Source organism: Eurytemora carolleeae, unplaced genomic scaffold (genome assembly GCF_000591075.1).
Source record: "Eurytemora carolleeae unplaced genomic scaffold, Eaff_2.0 scaffold1461, whole genome shotgun sequence".
Classification (NCBI taxonomy): Eukaryota; Metazoa; Arthropoda; class Copepoda; order Calanoida; family Temoridae; genus Eurytemora; species Eurytemora carolleeae.
Window position 1 is genome coordinate 20054 of NW_019397348.1, and position 20646 is coordinate 40699.

General features: G+C 30.6%; 1 protein-coding gene across 1 annotated transcript; it reads left to right on the forward strand.

Annotated features, from left to right (window-relative positions):
• Positions 1 to 1329: 1329 nt before the first annotated feature.
• Positions 1330 to 19703, forward strand: LOC111713673 (uncharacterized). The gene is made up of 24 exons (XM_023488598.1): positions 1330 to 1622; positions 1999 to 2029; positions 3428 to 3504; positions 4017 to 4100; positions 4666 to 4753; positions 4928 to 5000; positions 5442 to 5494; positions 7180 to 7227; positions 8150 to 8213; positions 8894 to 8958; positions 9487 to 9564; positions 10521 to 10559; positions 11229 to 11323; positions 12085 to 12135; positions 13014 to 13072; positions 13573 to 13660; positions 13752 to 13859; positions 14394 to 14480; positions 15352 to 15437; positions 15928 to 16022; positions 16978 to 17039; positions 18325 to 18459; positions 18781 to 18849; positions 19339 to 19703. The coding sequence occupies exons 1-24, from the start codon at positions 1573 to 1575 to the stop codon at positions 19379 to 19381; spliced, it is 1728 nt and encodes a 575-aa protein (XP_023344366.1). The 5' UTR covers positions 1330 to 1572; the 3' UTR covers positions 19382 to 19703.
• The last annotated feature ends 943 nt before the right edge of the window (positions 19704 to 20646 follow it).

A 20646-nucleotide genomic window follows, 5' to 3' on the forward strand; every position in this document is an offset into this window, starting at 1 on the left:
TATTTCCCCATATGCAGTTTATCTATTTATCTGCTTTCATTATTTTTCAGAGAGAGTATTTAATTTTTCAGAGTAGACAATATTATTTTTGTTGACGATTTTGAGGTGTTTTCTTTGTTTTCTATCTTTATATCTTTCTAAATGTTCTTACCCATTTTTCTATCTTTCTATCTGTGTATCTATCTATCTATCAATCAATCTGCGCAGTTGACCCATTTGTGCAGCTGCTTCGTTTTTAGATTACTTCTTCAATACATCGTTCTCCAGTATTTTGATATTAACCAAGAGTGAAACAACAACAACAACAACATCTTCAAGAGACAAAAAAACTGTTTTATACAACTTAATCTATTACTTTTAAAACAAACTTTCGAAAATTGCTTTATTAGAATATTATAAGGTAAATCAATTAAATCAATAAAAAAAATTATAGCATAAAGCAAAATTTATGAAAATCAATAGCTCACAGTGATCCAAAGGTTGCAAGCACACGCGCAAAAAATCGATGATTTTTTCTTGAAAACTAGAATTAAAAAGTACATGTCTAGGGCTACAAAAAAGTATAACTAATCAAAGGCCTTACAAATAAAGATATTTTTTAATGTCTCCTTACCACGGAAAATGAGCAGTTTATCAAAAATGTTGGTTTTAAAGTGATTTATTTTAGAAATGTTAATAACCTATGTGTGAACTGTATATATTCATATATTTATGTAAATAAATAGCCCTGAACAAAACATATACAAAACAGTTATAATCAGGAGCATGGAAAATATATATTATTTTTCAGGCTTCTTGGTTATAACAGAACTCGTTCAAAACGTACAAAACGACATTTTAAAAGTTTTTTTACAGTTTTCCTTCATCAACATATACATAAATCAAAGCTCTTCGCTCATATATATATATATATATGTTAGGTATATAGCTAGCCAAACTGCTGGACCAATCTGGCTGACATTTTTTGTGGAAACCCCTTGTGGTAGCATAGGCTACCATTTTTTTTAAACAAACATTTTTTCTTCAAAACTATATATTTTTTTAATTTCACGAACATGGCCGGGCACTTCAGCTAGCTAAATTTGATTTAATCAATAGTGTTTCACAGTACTTTTAATGTAAAACAAAGTGAAACTATGAATTTAAAGGGACTGTAAGCATAATTTCAATTGTGGCCGTCCGTGCAACGATGGCAAAGCCTGATTTACAACGGTGCCCTTGAAACGTCAATCTGATCAAAAAGGGTACCGTTGTAAATCGGGCATTGTCATCTTTCAATGGACGGTCACTTGAAATGACACTTACAGTCCCTTTAAGAAAAGGACCAAATAAATTCTTATTTTGGGCATCCCAGATCATCCTTTCTATTTCATTAGTAATGCTACACTTTTGGTCACTAAAATGAATTATTATACAGGGTGACACCCTTGTTTTTCCGTGGAAAATACTATCGTATATTTGAAAATCAAACACATAAGTTCAACTGTTCGATTGAAAAATTCACTTTTGAAATCTTCAGGATAAAACCCCTGTATTTTAATATTAAAGATTATTTTCACCTTGATTTTTAGGATGATTTTTGAGGTTGTTGAGAAATTTGAAAACAATCCTTTAACTTTGAGGTAATTTAAACTTTTTTATTTCATGACTTCAAGGGATTAAGCATAATGAATTTCAATTGACCCTCCATGCAAAGATGACAATGCTTAATTCACAACGGTACCCTTGAAAGTTTTGTCTTATTAAATATGAATTAGATATGAGCGTTTATAAGTTTAAAAACTGATTAATTGTGCATTTTTTCTGCAGAACATATAATGAATTATATCAGAATTAAACACTTTTTAAACTAGAAACCAACCATATCTGCTACATCATTGATCATATAAAGGTGTCTAAAGGGTATACTAGAGGGTGAATAGGGCAATATAATATTTGCATGGAGGGTTTAAAGATTTACAACTTAATTACTATATTCTTAATAACCTTTTATTTTAGGGATTTAAGTTGCCAGCTAGTTTCTGAAAAGGTATAATTACATTTTTATTCAAAAAGAATCGAGTCTTTGTCACAAAAATAAAATTGACATTTCAAAGAAATTGAGTCTTTGCCACAAACTTAAATATTTTATCTTAAAATTATATCTTTTCAACCTGGTAATGTAAGTAAACGTTTGATATTTCAAGCTCAGATTATTTGTTCAAACAGAATTTATAGCTTAAATATCTGAAGTCTACGACATTGGATTGCAAAGATAAAGGGATTAGAAAATCAAAGTTTGTGGTAAAGACTCCATTCCTTTATAATATCTATTCTAACAGAATTCATAGTTTGAAAAATCTAAGGTCTACAATATTGGGTTCCAAAGATATAGGGAATAGAAAATCAGAGTTTGAGGCAAATACTCATTTCTTTATACTTTTTATTTTTACGGAATTCATAATTTGAAAAAACAAAGGTCTACAATATTGGGTTGCAAAGATAAAGGGATTAGAAAATCAGAGTTTGTGGTGAAGACTCAATTCCTTTATAATATCTATTCTAACAGAATTCATAGTTTAAAATTTCAAAGATCTACGATATTGGGTTGCAAAGATATAGGGATTAGAAAATCAGAGTTTGTGGTAAAGACTCCATTCCTTTATACAAATAAATACATATGATCATTTTTTGTAAATGCTATTTTAGCTTATCTATTTTTATGTATTTGATTAATTCATTTAATTAAAAATAATTTAGTAAAATTGTAAAAACTGATGAATTAGAAGAAAAAAATATTTAACTGTTTTCTGGTTTCACTACTTTTTTATATTTAGAATATTATTTTTGCCACTGAAGAAAAACAGGAAACAATGAATAGTGATTAATATTGTGAAAAATATCTTTGTATATATTTCTTATTTCAAAAATATTCAAATCTTATAATTTTCTTTTTTTTCTGAAGCAGAAACTCGCAGGTCGCTGTATAGAGAAACGACAAATGAATATAATCAATTTTCAAATACCCATAATCTTAGCAACCTGGTGGTGTAAACCTTTGCTATTTAATGCCTAAATTATTTGCTAAACATAGTTTGAAGTTTCGATGGTCTAGCTATAACGACATTTGGGCTGGGCTGCAAAAAGATTTAGGGATTAGAAAATTTGCTTTGTTGTTGCAAATACTCAATTCCTTTAAACAATAAATACAAATGCAAAAACTGATGAATCGGTGTGAACTCTTTGGGAACTCTGAAAAAAATATGTTTGTGGATAGGTTTTGTTAATCTGCAGATTAATTTAATCTTTATTCGATATATCACAGGGTAATCCTAACCAGTCAGGGGTTGAAGGGAGCATTGTAAAATTAATGCCAAAAAAGTTAAATTTAAGCATATTTTTATATATTTAACACCAAAAACCTTTTAACAAATATGTTAATATTTAGGTAGTTGAGACAATATGGAGTGGAACTTTAAACTTCCAATCCATCTATATTCCAGAACCAGTAGAAAGATCTTTAAGGTAAGGTTATGAAATAAAAAACAACAAAAAAATAGTAGATTTGAATATTTTCATCTTTAAAGTTATCTTTCACAAGCTTTTTTACGAATAGTTGTAAGAATAATCGAACCCTTTAAAGGTTATTATTATAGATGATGAAAAATATATACATTTATATTTTTTGAGAATTTTCCAATGACCAAGGTAACCCAGAGACATTTTGTTTGCCATTTTTCATCGCGGATTGTCTTCAATAGGCCATTAAACGATTATGCTTAATATACATATACACTCAATTTACTTACGGCGGAAATATATTGATACTTACGTATTGAAAGTTTTATTTTTCTTCAAAAAAATCACATTACAAAAAAATATTTCTCTAAATGAAGAATACTTTCAGAGACATAGTAGCCCTTAGCTTTCAGAATAATGAAGCAATAGATATTCAGCTTACTTTTTTAAACCCTGAAAAGTAATACCAAAACATGTTTTTTTGTTGTTAACATTTTTACAATTTTTGTTTTTTCTAGAGAGTGGGTGAGCATACTCCCCCCTTTACTACAACAGGAGCTGCTGGAGAGTAGTGTTAAAGGAATACTTCGATCTGCTGCCAGGTCAACTATACATATTATTTAAAGGGACTGTTCACATTTTACCTTAAAAGAGAAACATGCCCGATTTACAACGGTATCCTTAAAACCAACTTCTGAATAAAATCGAGGAAGATATATTGTCGTTTTCTATGCTGAACATTGTATTCCGTTGATGTTCTTCCGTGTCTCTGCTGCACCCTGCATATTCTAAATATTCAGGCTGACCCCCTACATATTATTCTAAATGTCCAGGGTGACCCCCTCCATGTTCTAAATGTTTAGGGTGAATGTACTTTACTGCATATAATTTGTGAACATTTACATGATTTGTACACTTTGAACTCCCTTTCAGGCTGAAAGGGACTGATAAAATTCATACCGAGAGATTCTTTTAATTCCACTCTATATATTCTATTCTCTATGATTTTAAATGTTCAGAGTGACCCACAGAATATTCAAAATGTTCAGGGTGACCCCTGCATATTGTAAATGTTTAGGGTGACCCCTACAAATTATAATTGTTCAAGGTGACCCCCTAAATATTCTGAATGTTCAAGGTGACCCCCTAAATTTTCTAAATGTTTAGGGTGACCCCGTATAACTCCTCAACTATTCCTATTATCATATCCTCCCTGGCTGAGGTCCTCTACTCTCCAAACATGAGTTCGATTGAGGTAAATATGATATTAAGTTAATATATGGGCTCCAAAAAATACTTTTGATAAAAATTGAAAAATATTAAACAAATAGTAGTTCTAACAATAAAAAAGAATTACATAGATAGGCCCTGCAATAAAAGAAATAATACGATGGGCCCCGAAATGTTGATTAATTATCTCTATTCTCAGGTGTGGACAGATCTCCATTGGAATCAGGAGGCTAGGATGAAGTTTCTTCATTTATTACATTCTAAACAATCGGGTAGGTAGGTAGGTAGGTAGGTAGGTAGGTAGGTAGGTAGTTAGGTAGGTAGGTAGGTAGGTAGGGTTAAGGAAGTTATGGTAGTTTGTAGGTATAAATGGAAAGCTAGATTGGTAGGTTGAAAGGGAGGTAGGTAGGGTATTAGGTAGGTAGGTAGGTAGGTAGGTAGGTAGGTTTAAGGAAGTTTTGGTAATTTTGGTAGTTTGTAGGTAAATGGAAAGCTAGATTGGTAGGTTGATAGGGATGTAGGTAAGGTATTAGGTAGGTAGGTAGGTAGATATGTAGGTGGGGTATTAGGTAGGTAGGTAGGTAGGGTATTAGGTAGGATTTAAGAAATGAAAATTAGACATTTCTTAAATTTGAAAATTCTAAGTATAATGATATAATTATAGATAGATAGATAATAAATACTAATATTAAAATATTGCATTTTTAATCCAGGAATCAAGAAAATGGTTTTCTCTTGCTACAAAACTCCAATCTTTCAATTTCAGGTTTGATGTTATTTTTTTAAATAAGGTTTACTGGGTGCTTCGCTCTTATTTTCCAAAGTGAATAAATATTAAAGTGGTTAACAGACTAAGGCAATGACGACAGGTTTTATTTGGTTTGGAAATAATTGCATGAAAAGATTTCATTTGGAAAGTAAAGACTAGAAAAAATAGACTAATGACCCATGTATATGTCGTCTTCGTATGTTTGTATGTGTTTTATATGCAAATACTATATAGTCGCTTAATAAATTCATTGGTTTTGCCTGGCAGGCTTGCAATTCTAATTCTATAAGAATTTATCTTTAAAACTGCTTAGTTTTCTTTTGCCCTCCCCCCCTAAAAAGAAAAATAAATGTAAACCCCTCTTGGGAAAAATAACCTGAATACGCCTCTCTTAATATCATTAAAGCTATGTCTAGTTCTCAAGTTCTCAACTACTCTTAAATCTGTCAAAAAAGTGAAGACCAAGAGATATATTTCGAAGATCTTTATTTTTCGATTTCACAAATTCTGCATTCCTTGTTTTACAGATTATGCATGCAGGGATTATTGTGCTGTCTGAAATTATTTATTGTGCAGTAAAATGGCTAAAATTCACTTCTGAAATCTTAATTTACGTTGATCTATATTTAATTAAGTTAAATTCAAATTCTAAGTCAGTGTTTGTAAACAAAGGGAGTCCAGTTTCCGTTGTACTTTACACTCCGTTTACAGACCAATTTATATATATATGTATATATATTGTTTTTAAATACTTGGGACATAAAATGTCGTCATCCAACTACGAGTTTGGCCCACTTTAGTATTTATTCACTTTGCTTATTTTCATGGTAATTAACAAGGCTTTTATAAATTACCAGCTGAAGTTCCTGAAGTTGCCCGTGGAATAAAAAAAAATTACAATTATATTTTAACTTTGACCATAAATTTTCCCTGGGGTCAGTTGAGTAACCACAAAAAGATGGGCCTGATTAGCTCGACGAGGGAGGGATGGCCTGATTGGCTCGACGAGGGAGGGATGGCGTGATTGGATCGATGAGGGAGGTATGGCCTGATTAGCTTGACGAGGGAGGGATGGCTGCACTTAGGGTTTTGGAATTGCTACCATGGTTTTGGAGTGCTTCCAGGATATTGGAGTTATTCCCAGGATTTTGGGGTAAAATGTGAAAGTTTATCCGACCTTTTATGAAGAGTCCTTTAAAAGGGTACTTTAAAACTGAAAATTTTAAAAAGGGCTCTGCTACCCCTTCTTTACTGTCTTTGTTCAGATATTTGCAGGGAAAAAGATCAAGTAGCATGTGGCAATTATATAGTATTGATTAGCCAAACTGACGACATTTTTTTTAGCTTATACATAAAAGATTATTAGTATATGTAAAATATTTTTTTTTAGCTAGATACATAAAGGTTTCATTTGAGACATCTCAACATCTGTATAAGTAATCTTATTTCCAAGTTTTTTTCAGAAAAATTCAATTTTTCGACTAAAAAAATCTTTAATTGATTGGTGGTATTAAAAATACGTTTTTACTCAACACTCACAAAATTGTTCCATGTCAAATTTGGAGCCTTTTATAAGGCCCGCGCAATACTAAAAATCATCATTGAGATATCTGAGGAACACTGAGAAAAAAACTAAAGATTCAGATTAAAACATGATCTATAAAAACATCTGATTCTTTCAGGAATTACACTATTCGGAAAGGTTTCTTCTAATGAACATACTTAATAAGGTAAACTAAATACGTTTTTGTGACTCAAACTCTGATTTTCTAATCCCAATATCTTTGCAACCCAATGCCGAAGACCAGATATTTTAAACTATAAATTCTGTTATTGTTTGCTTTTTAGAAAAATATATTTTTAATTGAGTTGGATTAAATTGAAATAATCTAAGTTTGAAATGTCAAATGTCCATTGGGTTGCAACTTGCAAAAAAATAATATATATATAATATATTTAAATTTGAGTTTGTGGCAAAGACTTGTTATAGAGCAGCGTCCCATCATATTATATCGAAGCTTTAATGCCAAAATATGCAAAGAATATTGAACATTTTAATTTTGGTATGCAAATTTTAAACCAACATAAGTTTAGGTTTACTGTTCTTTCCAAAAAAATTCGAATTTAGAGCTATTCTCGTGGGTCCAATAGATGTGTGACAACCTTTATCTTTGTTTAATTAATTGTCATTAAAGAATGCAGTGCAAAATAGTCACACAGCTAGATACATTCAGTTACACAAAAAGGAAAAACGGTGCATCGCAATAATAGAGGTGCGTCGTGGAGGATTTATATATTTGTAAAAGGCTCTTATATATATACCCTGCCAGGGTTCTTAGAACTTTGTATAAAAATATGACTATTTTTTCTTCTAATTTTTCCGTCTATCACTTCGAAAAAAAATGTTGCGAAAAAAGTGGATGCTACAGTTAAACCCTAAATTTTAAATACATCGAAAGAATTTATAAAATGTCGTATTGACAATTTTTCAATGGGTTTTATACTATTTTAAGTAAATCTTAGTATTAGTATGGACAATCTACAAATACAATTCTACATGTTTTACTTGACGTTTGATTCCGGCTTGTGACTTTTTTAAAATTAATTCCCAAAATTAAAAATAAACCTCTTATCATAATTTTTTATTTTTAGTTCGTGGAGCTCAAAGTTCTTGTTTTACCCTACATAGCTGATGATGAACTTCTTGCTAAGCTTGGTAAGAAAATGTTTTCAAAAAAATCCTGTCGCTTAAGTTTAGAAAACAATAAAATCGACAACATACTGTTTAGCATTGATCGGTGATATTTTCAAACTCCGCTGTCATTTTGAAAAGTTTAATACTTTTTTGTGTTAATTGATTTAAATACAGTGATAACCAGAAAACTCTGAAATAGGAAGACGACTTTATAGCGATACTTAGTGTGTTGATGGTTTTTGTGATAATTGATTCAAATACAGTGATAACCAGAAAACTCTGAAATAGGAAGACGACTTTATAGCGATACTTAGTGTGTTGATGGTTTTTGTGATAATTGATTCAAATACAGTGATAACCAGAAAACTCTGAAATAGGAAGACGACTTTATAGCGATACTTAGTGTGTTGATGGTGTTACAAAGCAAAAAGCTTTACTTAAAACATATGTCATCACTAATTTGTTAAAATGGGCCTGTTTACACTGCACAATTGCTGTATACCGTGCTGATTGGACTATTTAAAGTCCTAACTTGAGCTTAAAAGTCGTCTTTCTATTTCAGAATTTTCTGGTTATCACTCTATGTAAAATGCATTTTTTGAAAAATCAAAAAAAAATGTGGAAGCAAAACTTGTATCTTTACACGTTTAAATGAAATATTTCATTTCTTAGACGAGCAAAACATTAATTTTGCTTTTCAGGTGGAGGAATATGCCCGCAGTTGGAACACTTAAATCTGGAGGGTAGCTGGGGGGTCAGTAATCAGGTAAATCTGGAGGGTAGCTGGGGGGTCGGTAATCAGAGCTGTGGGGTCAGTAATCAGGTAAATCTGGAGGGTAGCTGGGGGGTCAGTAATCAGGTAAATCTGGAGGGTAGCTGGGGGGTCAGTAATCAGGTAAATCTGGAGGGTAACTGGGGAGTCGGTAATCAGGTAAATCTGAATGGTAGCTGGTAAATCAAAGGCTAAAGTATTGCAAGACTTAAAATCGAACCAATCTCTGACTTTTCGGGGCACATGTTCTAGATTTTTCACAAACGTCTTTATAATTGAGGCATTAGATTGAATTATTTAAAGTTTACACAGTTAATCCCAAAATACAGTTTAATAGAAAGATTTTTATATTTTAATAAACATAAAACCCAGCTACTGTGCACGGTATACAGACCCATTTCACAAAAAAAGTTGATATTCAAGCTACTGGTATAACTATATCCCTCAATATGACATAAAATGCAGAGAAGATTGATCAAAAGTCGTCTTCCTATTTAACTGTTTTAAAAATCGTCTCTTAAGGGTTTATCAGCACTTGCGGGACAGGATGGTGGGATGGTTATAGGACGAGCTGGTTGGGTTCCTTCACATTATGCTCAGGTAGCTAATAACACTTCAAAACCAACTTTTCATTTACTCCTGTTTTTGAGTTTTCATTTCTTCCCCAAAGTTGTTTGTAAAACGTGTAGCTCATTCTTTCAAAAATATATTCTAAAAAGATAATAAAGCCCTTTAAATTTTAAAACATTCAAGCACTTGCTAAAATTAGTGTAAAAAATCAAAATTAGATTAAACAACTATAAATATAAATATGTCCCTAATGTTTTCACTAAAAGCCGAAATACACAACTTTCGATGTGAAAACTCTAAAGAAGTGAAGTTATGTTGCATTTTTAACATTATGGATCGGTGTCTGGGGCATTTACAGGAATTGTTCATGGGGGTTGATTTTTTTAATGTTCAAATATTAGAAAGTATAAAATTTCATGTTTAATGACAAAAAATGGGATTGAAAATTTGAAAATGGAAAGTTTGTAAATCTTATATTTTTAGTGGATTGAATATCTCAACATAACAAACATTTTATTGTGGTTTAAAGGATGAACATGACTGTTGGTGCCACAGAACAAAAAGTATTCCATTTCTTGACACAAAACTGTACATTGAAGATGGAAAAATCACAACAGATCTCTACAGAAAACCCACAGATAGATGCATGTACCTACTTCCATCATCTTGCCACCCAGCACATATTTCTAACAACATACCTTATTCACTTGCATACAGAATTGTACGAATTTGCAGCAAACCAGAACTTAGGNCTGTAAGGGTTTTGATGGTTATAATATCGTTAGAACTGACGAGGGTCAACCCAGACCGAAATATATTTTCAATAAATGTGGAACTAACATCTACTTTTTTACTCTACAGAGGTTTGGTCCATCACCATCACTGAATTTTAAATCTAACAAATAACTGTTTGCCGTTTGGTCGATAGTTCTAAAAATATGTAAATTAAAAACATGATTTCATATTTTATAAAATTTTTATTCTAGTGCACTGAAGGGCAAAAGCTTCTTGGCAATATTTTGAAGGTGATTTGTTTATCTATATAAAGTAGTTATCCGATCATAACTCATGTACCCCTTGGCTGATTTGTCTCAAATTTTAATTTGGGGCCTCGGGAGAACCAAGGGAATGTTCTTAGCTAGGACTAAGAACTCTGGGTTAAATGGGTTGACTTTTATAGCGAAAAACTGTAGGCAAAAGCTGGGTATGCAAGCAAGTATGTACGTATTTATAGAAACTGATTACTCAACCGCAACATTCTCTGTTTGTATAAGTCTGGCGTTGAAATCACTGTTTACATTTTTTATCTATTATTTTCTTGCAATCATTGCAATTGATATATTAAGAAAAATTTGAGGGTACTACAGTGAAACCCTTAATAACGAATACATCAGAAGAATTTATCTAATGTCGTCTTAACAATTTTTCAATGAGTTTTATACTATATTGCGTAAATTTCAGTATTTGCGAAAATAAATAAATAGCCATGAATATGCGGGAACAGTTTTAAAGAGTTCCATATAATCATTTGATTAAAAAACTAAATATTTTCAACATTCCATTATCAGAAAGTGAAGAATACGACATTTGATGAATTCTATCGATGTATTCGTTATTAAGGGTTTCACTGTATTTTAGAAAATGAAAATATGTTTTTCTATTTTATGTCTTCTATACTTGTATTTTTGTTCTAGGGAAGTCCAGTGACCGCAAGTCAAATCTCTAATTTAATGCAGAATCACAAGGACACGCATGGGATGCTGCTTGCTCTTCGATATCTTAATATTAGGTATCAATTTATTCTAACATTAAGTAGCAGTTTATCTTAATATTAGGCAGCAGTTAATCTTAATATTATGTAGCAGTTTATCTTAAAATAAAATAGCAGTTTATTTTAGTATTAGGTAGCAGTTTATTTTAATATTAGGTAGTAGTTTATCTTAATGTTATATAGCAGTTTATCTTAATATTAGGTGGCCGTTTATTTTAGTATCAGGTAGCAGTTAATCTTAATATTAGAGAGAAGTTTATCTTAATATTAGAGAGAAGATTATCTTAATTTTATGTAGCAGTTTATCTTGATATTAGGTGGCCGTTTATTTTAGTATCAGGTAGCAGTTTATTTTAGTATCAGGTAGCATTTTATCTTAATATTAGGTAGCAGTTTATCTTAATATTAGATAGCAGTTTATCTTGATCTTAGATAGCAGTTTATCTTAATATTAGATAGCAGTTTATCTTAATATTAGTTAGCAGTTTATATTAATATTAGTTAGCAGTTTATCTTAATATTAGATAGCAGTTTATATTAATATTAGATAGCAGTTTATATTAATATTAGATAGCAGTTTATATTAATATTAGATAGCAGTTTATATTAATATTAGATAGCAGTTTATCTTAATATTAGGTAGCAGTTTATCTTAATATTAGGTAGCAGTTTATATTAATATTAGGTAGCAGTTTATTTTAGTATTAGGTAGCAGTTTATCTTAATATACCCTGTAGGAATAGGTGGGGTTAAATTTCATCGTTTTTTAATACTTTTAGAGGAACATCCACAGATTGCCGAGGACTAGAATGTGTGCTTCAAAATTTTAGGTTTGTTTAAACCAGCCAAATTTGGACCTTTTCAATTTTTTTCAAATTTCTTACAATTTACTATTTTTTACACCAACCAAATATTTTTGCTTTCCAAGAATCTAAAATCACTATTTTGCCTTTTAAAGCCTGGTAAAAAAATGTTTGTCTCTTTTCTTTTCTGAAAATTTATTTTAAAAGTGTTTTTTTCTTTTCTTTTCTGAAAATTTTCTTTTTCTTTGGAAACCTAAATTTATTTTTGTTTATTACAGAATCATAAAACCAATATTTTACTCTCAAGAAACCTAAAAAAAAATAATAAGTTTTCTTTAGAAATATTAAGATGATTCTAATAATTTTTAGAAACAAACACTTTAGAAAACTATAAAAATATTTTTCTCTAGAAAACCAAGAAAATATTTTAATTTGGAACCTTCAAATTATATTTTTACACACTAGAAATCTATTGAAATATTGCACTCTAGAAACCTAAAAACCATATCCCTACATCCTAGAAAACTATAAAATATTTTACTCTAGAAACCTAAAAACTATATCCTAACATCCTAGAAAACTATAAAATATATTACTATATAAACCTGAAAACTTTATCCTTACATCCTAGAAAGCTATGAAATATATTACTATATAAACCTGAAAACTTTATCTTTACATCCTAGAAAACTATAAAATATATTACTATATAAACCTGAAAACTTTATCTTTACATCCTAGAAAGCTATATCTTTACATCCTAGAAAACTTTATCTTTACATCCTAGAAAACTATATCTTTACATCCTAGAAAACTATATCTTTACATCCTAGAAAACTATATCTTTACATCCTAGAAAACTATATCTTTACATCCTAGAAAACTATAAAAGTATGTTACTCTAGAAACCTGAAAAATCTAGAAGTTGAGGAGCAACATTGGCAAAATCTTCTTGTGTCTTCAGGTATAACCTGGGAATAAAGGGATGGTTCTCTAAATTTTTAGTTTTGAATATTGGATTAAATTTGGATCCTGAAGGGTATGGGATTTAATGACATTCTTGCTATTCAGCTTAGTTCAAATTCAAATACGTAAATGTTGTGATGCAAATCTGAGCTGATAACTCAATCACATTTGAGCTGATCTCGGTTTCTTTAGCGCCTTATTAAGCAGGAATCCGTATCTTGTGCACTGTATAGTAAACTATATTCTTACCCAGCACTGCAAAAAAAGCTTGAAATAAGGAATCAAAAACTTATCCCTCAAATTTGTCACAAAACTTGTCACAATGGATATTGAGATCAAGATTAGCGCTTTTTCATACAAAAGTTATGACCTCTGTTAATCTCACAATGTCTAAATCTTTATTCTATCAAAACTTCTTGGGGACAAACAATAATATTCAAAGAGGAGGAGGGGGGGGATAATTTTTCAAGAAAATATGTACCCCTAAATGTTGTCTAGGTTGCAAGGACTGTTATCCCAAGAACCTGCCTCTCGATTCAGTAAACCTTTCCCTTAATACATACTCACTTCTTCCTAGTATAATCAGGTTTATAGATAGTGATGATAATCATAATAATAATAATAAATATAATAATAATAATAATAATAATAATAATAATAATAATAATAATATTTAGATTGTTTCCTAATTTGAGCAGTGTGTGCCTGACTAATTATAGTAGAAGTGAATCCTATCTTGATGGAGAAGATAATTTGCAGTATCTTCAGTATTTCAGATACCTGAGGTACATATTATGTAATTCACATTCAAAAATTGTATTGATTACAACAAAACATGGTTTTCAGCTGTTACTGCTCTATTTTACCCTAGCTATAATTCATTTAGAAGCAACTGAAGGGGTTTTCCTTTTCATTTCGAATATTCTATCAATCATTCATATAAAAGGCCAAACTAGCATTTTTATTCTTTTTTTTACAGTAAGAAAAGATGCTACGACATTTTTTAGCAAAGTTTTAATTTGTTTCCGAAAATTTGGCTATACTTTCTTTTGTATTCAAATAGTTGATTAAAAATATAAAACGTTCAATTTAAAGATTAGTCAATAATTGTTCCGAATGTGGGATAAAGACTTTAATGAATTGCAATTAAGGTTGAAATAAGCATTTGTATTTAATCATAACTTCTCTACTTTAGGAGCTAAGTTGAGAATCAAAGAAAAAAACAATAAAATATGGTTTAAACAATAAATAGTGATGTCGCATTTTACCTTCTCCCTCCATGTCTTAGTTTGCAGTGAGTTGATACTATTTGTTACCAGGGAGTTAAACCTGAATGATGTTGAACTAGAGGAGGTGTATCGTCATCTCAAGAACCCAGAGATTGGTTTGAAACTACAAATATTCAGGTGTTTAAGTAACAATGCCTTATCAGGTAACCTAAATTTGACTCTCTGACCTCACAACTCTGCCGGTCAACGTAATTCACTTTCTTTCAGGTGAGTCAAGTCTTTCTGAGACTGAATGTCTTTAGGTCTAACAGCTTACAGCTAAATAAACAAACAATACTATATTATTATGATACGTCAGACTTATTACAGTCTCTAACTTCTAAACAAATAAGCAACACTATCAGCACATTAAATTCCAAGTATGAAAAATCACGGATTTTCATTATTTTCATTAGAAAAAGATTCAATGGATCAAGTTTTGAGTACTTTCTAAACAGCCGAATTCATCAGAAATGTAGTACTCTACAAATATGTCTTTTTCGTGATTTGCTTTTCTCATTTTGAAATTTTTTTTAAACTTTTTCACTTGATTTTTATTTACTTGGTATAAAAACTAATATTACTTCTTTTTGTAATATCGTTTCTGCATAATTAAAAAAAATCAAAGTATTGTTTATGTACAAGATGTTTGAATTAAACATGGGAATTCGACTTCTGATAATTGATAATTGAGAAAGTGTGTCTCTTAACAACAAACAATACGGCAGATGACCTTACCATCATGTGGTTTTCCTAATTAGACTAAGATATTAAACCTTTGACATAGTTCATGTTTTTTAATAAAGGAAGAAATCTTTGCCATAAACTCTAACTTTAAAATTCATATAATGTTGCAGCACCCAATGCCATAGACCTAAGATATCTCAAACTATTAATTCTGAAAGATCAAATGATATAAATTTTAAAAACCAAAGGTTTACACCAGCAGGTACCATTTAGGAATTATAAAATTTTACTTTATTGCAAAAACTAAATTCACTGTGTTTAGATATACAAGCAACCTAAGAACGATAGATGTAGGAAAGATATGTTTGCTCTGTCCTAACCTACGAACATTGTCTGTTTCAAATTCAGGTAATTAAACAACTTCAATTTGTTTCTTATCTTAAAGGGACTGTATGCATAATTACAAGTGACCCTTCATGCAGGGATGACAATGCCCAATTTACAATGGTACCCTTGAAACCTTAATCTGATAAAACAAATGTGTGTTATACCGTCGTTTTTCTGAAACGATAAGTGTTTATTTCTGTAAGTTTCACTATTGGTTCTTATAAACAAGAAATGCACCAGGCACTTTCGCAGAAAAACCGCAAATGAAAGTGAAAAGTTTAAAGAAAGAAAAAAATTGATATATAATTTATACTTGATCAGACATGGCTTTCAAGGATACTGTAGGAAATCGGGCACTGTCATATTTGAATCGAGGGTCACTAGAAATTACGCTTACAGTCCCTTTAAAGGAACTGTAAGAGTAATTATATAACATAACCTCCATTGGTAAGAGAGAAGTGAATTTAAAAAAAAAACATTTTTTGTAATGCTTAAAATAATTATACTTTAGTTGTACATTTTGAAGTACCACAAAAGACGACATCTATATTTCCCCGCCTCAAACAACTGTTTCTTCAGGATGTTGTTTTCCCTCAGCAAAAACAGGTGAAATTATATTCTCTGATGAAATTTATGTTTTTTTAAAGGGACCGTTAACATATTTCAAGTGATTGTTATTGTGATTAGCAGAAATGTTTTGAATGATGAAAGGATACTTATGTACAGGGTGTGCCAATAAACATGGGAATTCAGTGACGAATTCGATATCGTCTTTTAAAAATAATTCTTTGATTTAGTATAGTGATACCTGCTGTCTGTACTTAGTAAAACAAGAAAATTGCAGTATACAAACATAGTAAACTTGTCCGTCTACACTGTTCATCTTACGGAGACATCATAGACACATCTTTATAGTCTTTTACCCTTTTCATAAAATAAATTCTAGCACACATAATAACATTATGGGTTTTGAAATTAGGTATTACAATGCTACTTCATAGCAAAGACGATATCCAATTTGTCACTAAATTCCCATGTAACAGAATAAAACTGTTTTTCTCATACTTCATAATATCAAAACTCGAGGAGCTGCTAGGTTACAAAGTCGTTCTGTTTACCCTTCTTCTATCTTGTTTGCAGTGCCTCCATCTATAAAGTGTCATGGTCGATCATTGTTTAGTTTTTTAGTTTTAACAGTTTCAAATGGAAAATCTTAACGCGTCAATCATAAATGATCATCAAAAGAAAATCAAAGATAATAATTTCACCCCCCTGTTAAATGGTTATACAATAATAGTTTTAAATACAATTTTAAGAACATTTAATTTTCTGGCACTATGAAAAATTTAGACCCTGATTGAAAATATTATCAAAACCGAGCTAAGACGATCTAAAAACGACAATGTTTTTTTAAGGATCGAAATAGTTTTTCCATATTTTAGAATAAAGAAATTATAACGTTTAAAAAATACAAACTTAAACTGAACAAAGTTTTGAAATCTCTGAATAAAGTTGAAACCAAACGATTAACAACGTTAGTTATCACTGTATTTATGTATAGGGCTGCTGGAAGAACTTAGTGATTTCTACCAGACTTGAACAGATTTCTCTTTACAACATAAGGTATGTAATCCAAGGAGTATGAAATAGAAGGGAGATACAACTGATGCGGCCCACCCTACCATATGATTATACATGCTTTGCAGAGGTACTCCATTTGAATAAGAAATAATAGGTTATTGTATGCGCGATAATTGTACATCAGACAAATATTTCTTAAACAAATGGAGTACCGTCTGCAAATCATAATGTAGGGCGGGCCGCGTCAGTTGTATCATATTTCATACTCCTTGATCTATTTATAGATGAAACAGTATATAATTAATAAACTGTTAATTAACACAAGATATTGAACTCTCCACTGATTCTATCCAATAAGTCATGCATTACGGTTTAATCTATAAATGCAGTACGCTGGGAATGTAAATGTAGACCTTAAATCAAACAATTGTTTAGGAATATCAGGATTATTACCAGGGGGCGAAAGCGTCATGTATGTGTTTCTGTACCAAAAGAGTGTGTGTAAGTGATATAGAACCGAAGGCATGTACTGTAATACGGTACATAAGCATCTCGGTATTTGTACAGGAGAGTACATTTGCTTATTGTTAATTGTTCACTTAAAAATAAGTTTGATACACATGAAATATATTTTTTATTTATAACACAATACTTTAAGCCAAATTTTCATGCAAAGAATGTAATTTAATTAAAGTTTACAATAAACTACTCATTATTTAAGCTTAATCATAATTGACGACATTGTTCTGCAATTTCCTTGACTGTAGTCATGTTGTTTGTCTGTACCAAAAGAGTGTGCTTGTGTAATAACCAACTTGTCTGCAAAGCAGTGCGACTGGCTTTCTCATGCCAGACCAGCACCATTTCCCTTCCCTTTATTCTTATTCCCTGATTATTACACAAAAATAGGGTAGGTTGGGGACAGGGGTTGCCCCCTCCCCCCTACCTTTTTCTTTTATTATTTATGTATGTAGTACAATCCCAAAATTTAATTAGCATTTATAGCAAAATATGACAACGTCAGCATATATCCGCTTTGGTCTAGTATGTGACGGGCAATAACTTGGTTTATAGTTTCTGAAAATATTTAAGGTTTTTGGACTTTAAAAAGATTAAACAAAAATCTTAAAAGTTATGCAAATTTTTTATTCTGATCATTGTATGCATTCTGAAATTTAATTATAAATTATGTTTAACAGAAATACTACAAAAATTGTTTTCACGCAAGAAAGCCACCAGAAACAAAGACTATATAAAAGTCGTCACTTAATTTCTATGTTTATTGGGATACCCTGTGGGATACACTGTTGTTCAATCTTTTGTTCAGATTAACAGATGGAGACATAGCTGAGATTGTGAGACGAGGATGTTTGGAGGCTTTAGAACAAATTCATATAACTGGTGGATTCACTATTCTTCTTTCAGAGATTTCAATTTATAAACTTCTAGACACCTGTCCTAGGTAAATACAATGTATTTAATATTTGAGAAAGGGTCACCGATTTAGTACTCCAATGATAATGATATAAAAACTTGTTTGTTTGTTAACTTGTGAATTGCTTAACAAGAACTATTGGACACCCCACTGCCATCTCATAAGAGACCCAAGATATTCATGGGTGATCCCATTTTTTTATCGGAGACCCCAAGATTTTCATCAAAACCCCAAACTTTTCATCGGAGACCCCAAGGATGTTCAATGTTGGTCTCCAATGAGAAAGGGTATCCGAAACAGGACCTCCAGTGATGATTTATTATAAAAACTTGTATGTAAATTATGTAGGTTAACTTGTATTGGAGGCATCTGCAGTTGGAGCCTTGAAAACCTTGTAGAACTACTACAGACGATTAGGTAAAATCTGTGATACGAAGGAATTAAGTCTTTGCCACAAAAGAAAATTTAATAATCCCTATTCATATTAGCAACCTAATGATATAAACCTTTGATATTTCAAACTTTGCTAATTTGATATAACAGCATTCATAGTTTGTAGCAAAAACTCCATTTCTTTATACTTTGAGATATTTCGTTTTTATAATAATAATAATAAATTTCAAATTAATGGTTTTAGAAAAATGAACACAGAAAAAAATCATTATTTGTCTGCTATCCTTTTAGATTTACTGGGGTATCTAAAGGTCAAATGTATGCGAAATTACTAGCATGGCTTTGTCAGCATATTGCTCCTCTTCCTCTATGCAGTTTTGTATTAGCAGACAAAATCCCATTTTTTAAATTCTTAACAGCTTTCATACAAACAGAGCTTAATAGAAAACAAGTAAGATTTCTAATGTAAAATAAATCCTTAAAATAAAGAAAAGTATATAAATAATTTTCCAGGTTGAAGTACAAGTTCAAAATCAGAATGGGAGAGCTGGATTAAAATTCAGTTTATTTGTATGCTTAAACAAATCTCAAAACAGTGCTTGATAATCAGAAAACAATGGAATAGGAAGACGATTATAGCAATACATACCTAAGTGTTACAAAGCAAATAGTGTTACTAGACACTTCATAAACCAATGATTTAGTGAAATAGGTCTATTTACATTGTACAATTGCTGCGTCTCATGCTCATTGGACTTTTAAAAGTTTCCAGATTTGCTACAAAATCCTTACAGTGTGTTTCAAACATACATTTTTCAAAACCTTGAAATGAAACAAAACGCAAATAAAATATAATAAAATTCGTTTTAAGATCAACATTTTTGATAAAAGGAATAAGAAAAACATTAGATCAAAATGTAAATAAATCTGATATAAATCACGTTATTTCAAAACTTTTACATAAAAACAAAGGTAAATAAACTTTAATTTTACTGTATAAACTGGACTGTCTGTGCTGTGTAATCATATATATATATATATATATATATTATAAATGTATATGTAACATGAATCTTCTATATAATAAAACAAGACATTCTTATAGATAAATATTAAAAATGTATATGTAACACGAATATTTAATAAATAATATTTAAATTTATTGATGAATTAAAAAGCTTCTTTAACTTTTTCTTTAATTATTGGAAAAAAATTAATTAGAGTAGACGAATTAAAGAGGGACTGTAAGTTACCCTCCATGCAAAGATGTCCATGCCCGATTCACAATGGTACTCTATAAACCTTTATCTAATACAAGATGTGGAAGATTTTGTCGTTTTTTCAGCTTGAAATATGTTAACTCCTGTTCGTTTTGTGGTTCATTAGAAATTTTAGAATACAATTGTAATTTTAAAATCGTATTTTGATATCTATCTTTATAAAAGTAAAGTTAATTATGTGAATTATGTGAATGGGAATTTGTTTGTTTGTATCCAATAAACGGCTGAACCAGTCAGGCCCAACTTTTGTGTGGGGCCTCACATGACCCTAGGAAAGGTTTATGGATATAATAAAAATTTCAAATATCAACCTCAAACTAAATTTGATTTGCATAAAATTTTAAAAAATTCACCAATTTTTTGTTTTGTTATTATTTTACAATTTATACAAAAGAATATGTTCAATTAAAATAGAAGATGGATGGGCGCGAAGCGCCCTGAAAGCCTAGTTTTATAGTTTTGTCACAACGTCTGACTTTTTAATCCTTACATTTTGTGCAAATGATTTAAATCTTTGATTTTTCAAACTTAGCAATTTGAT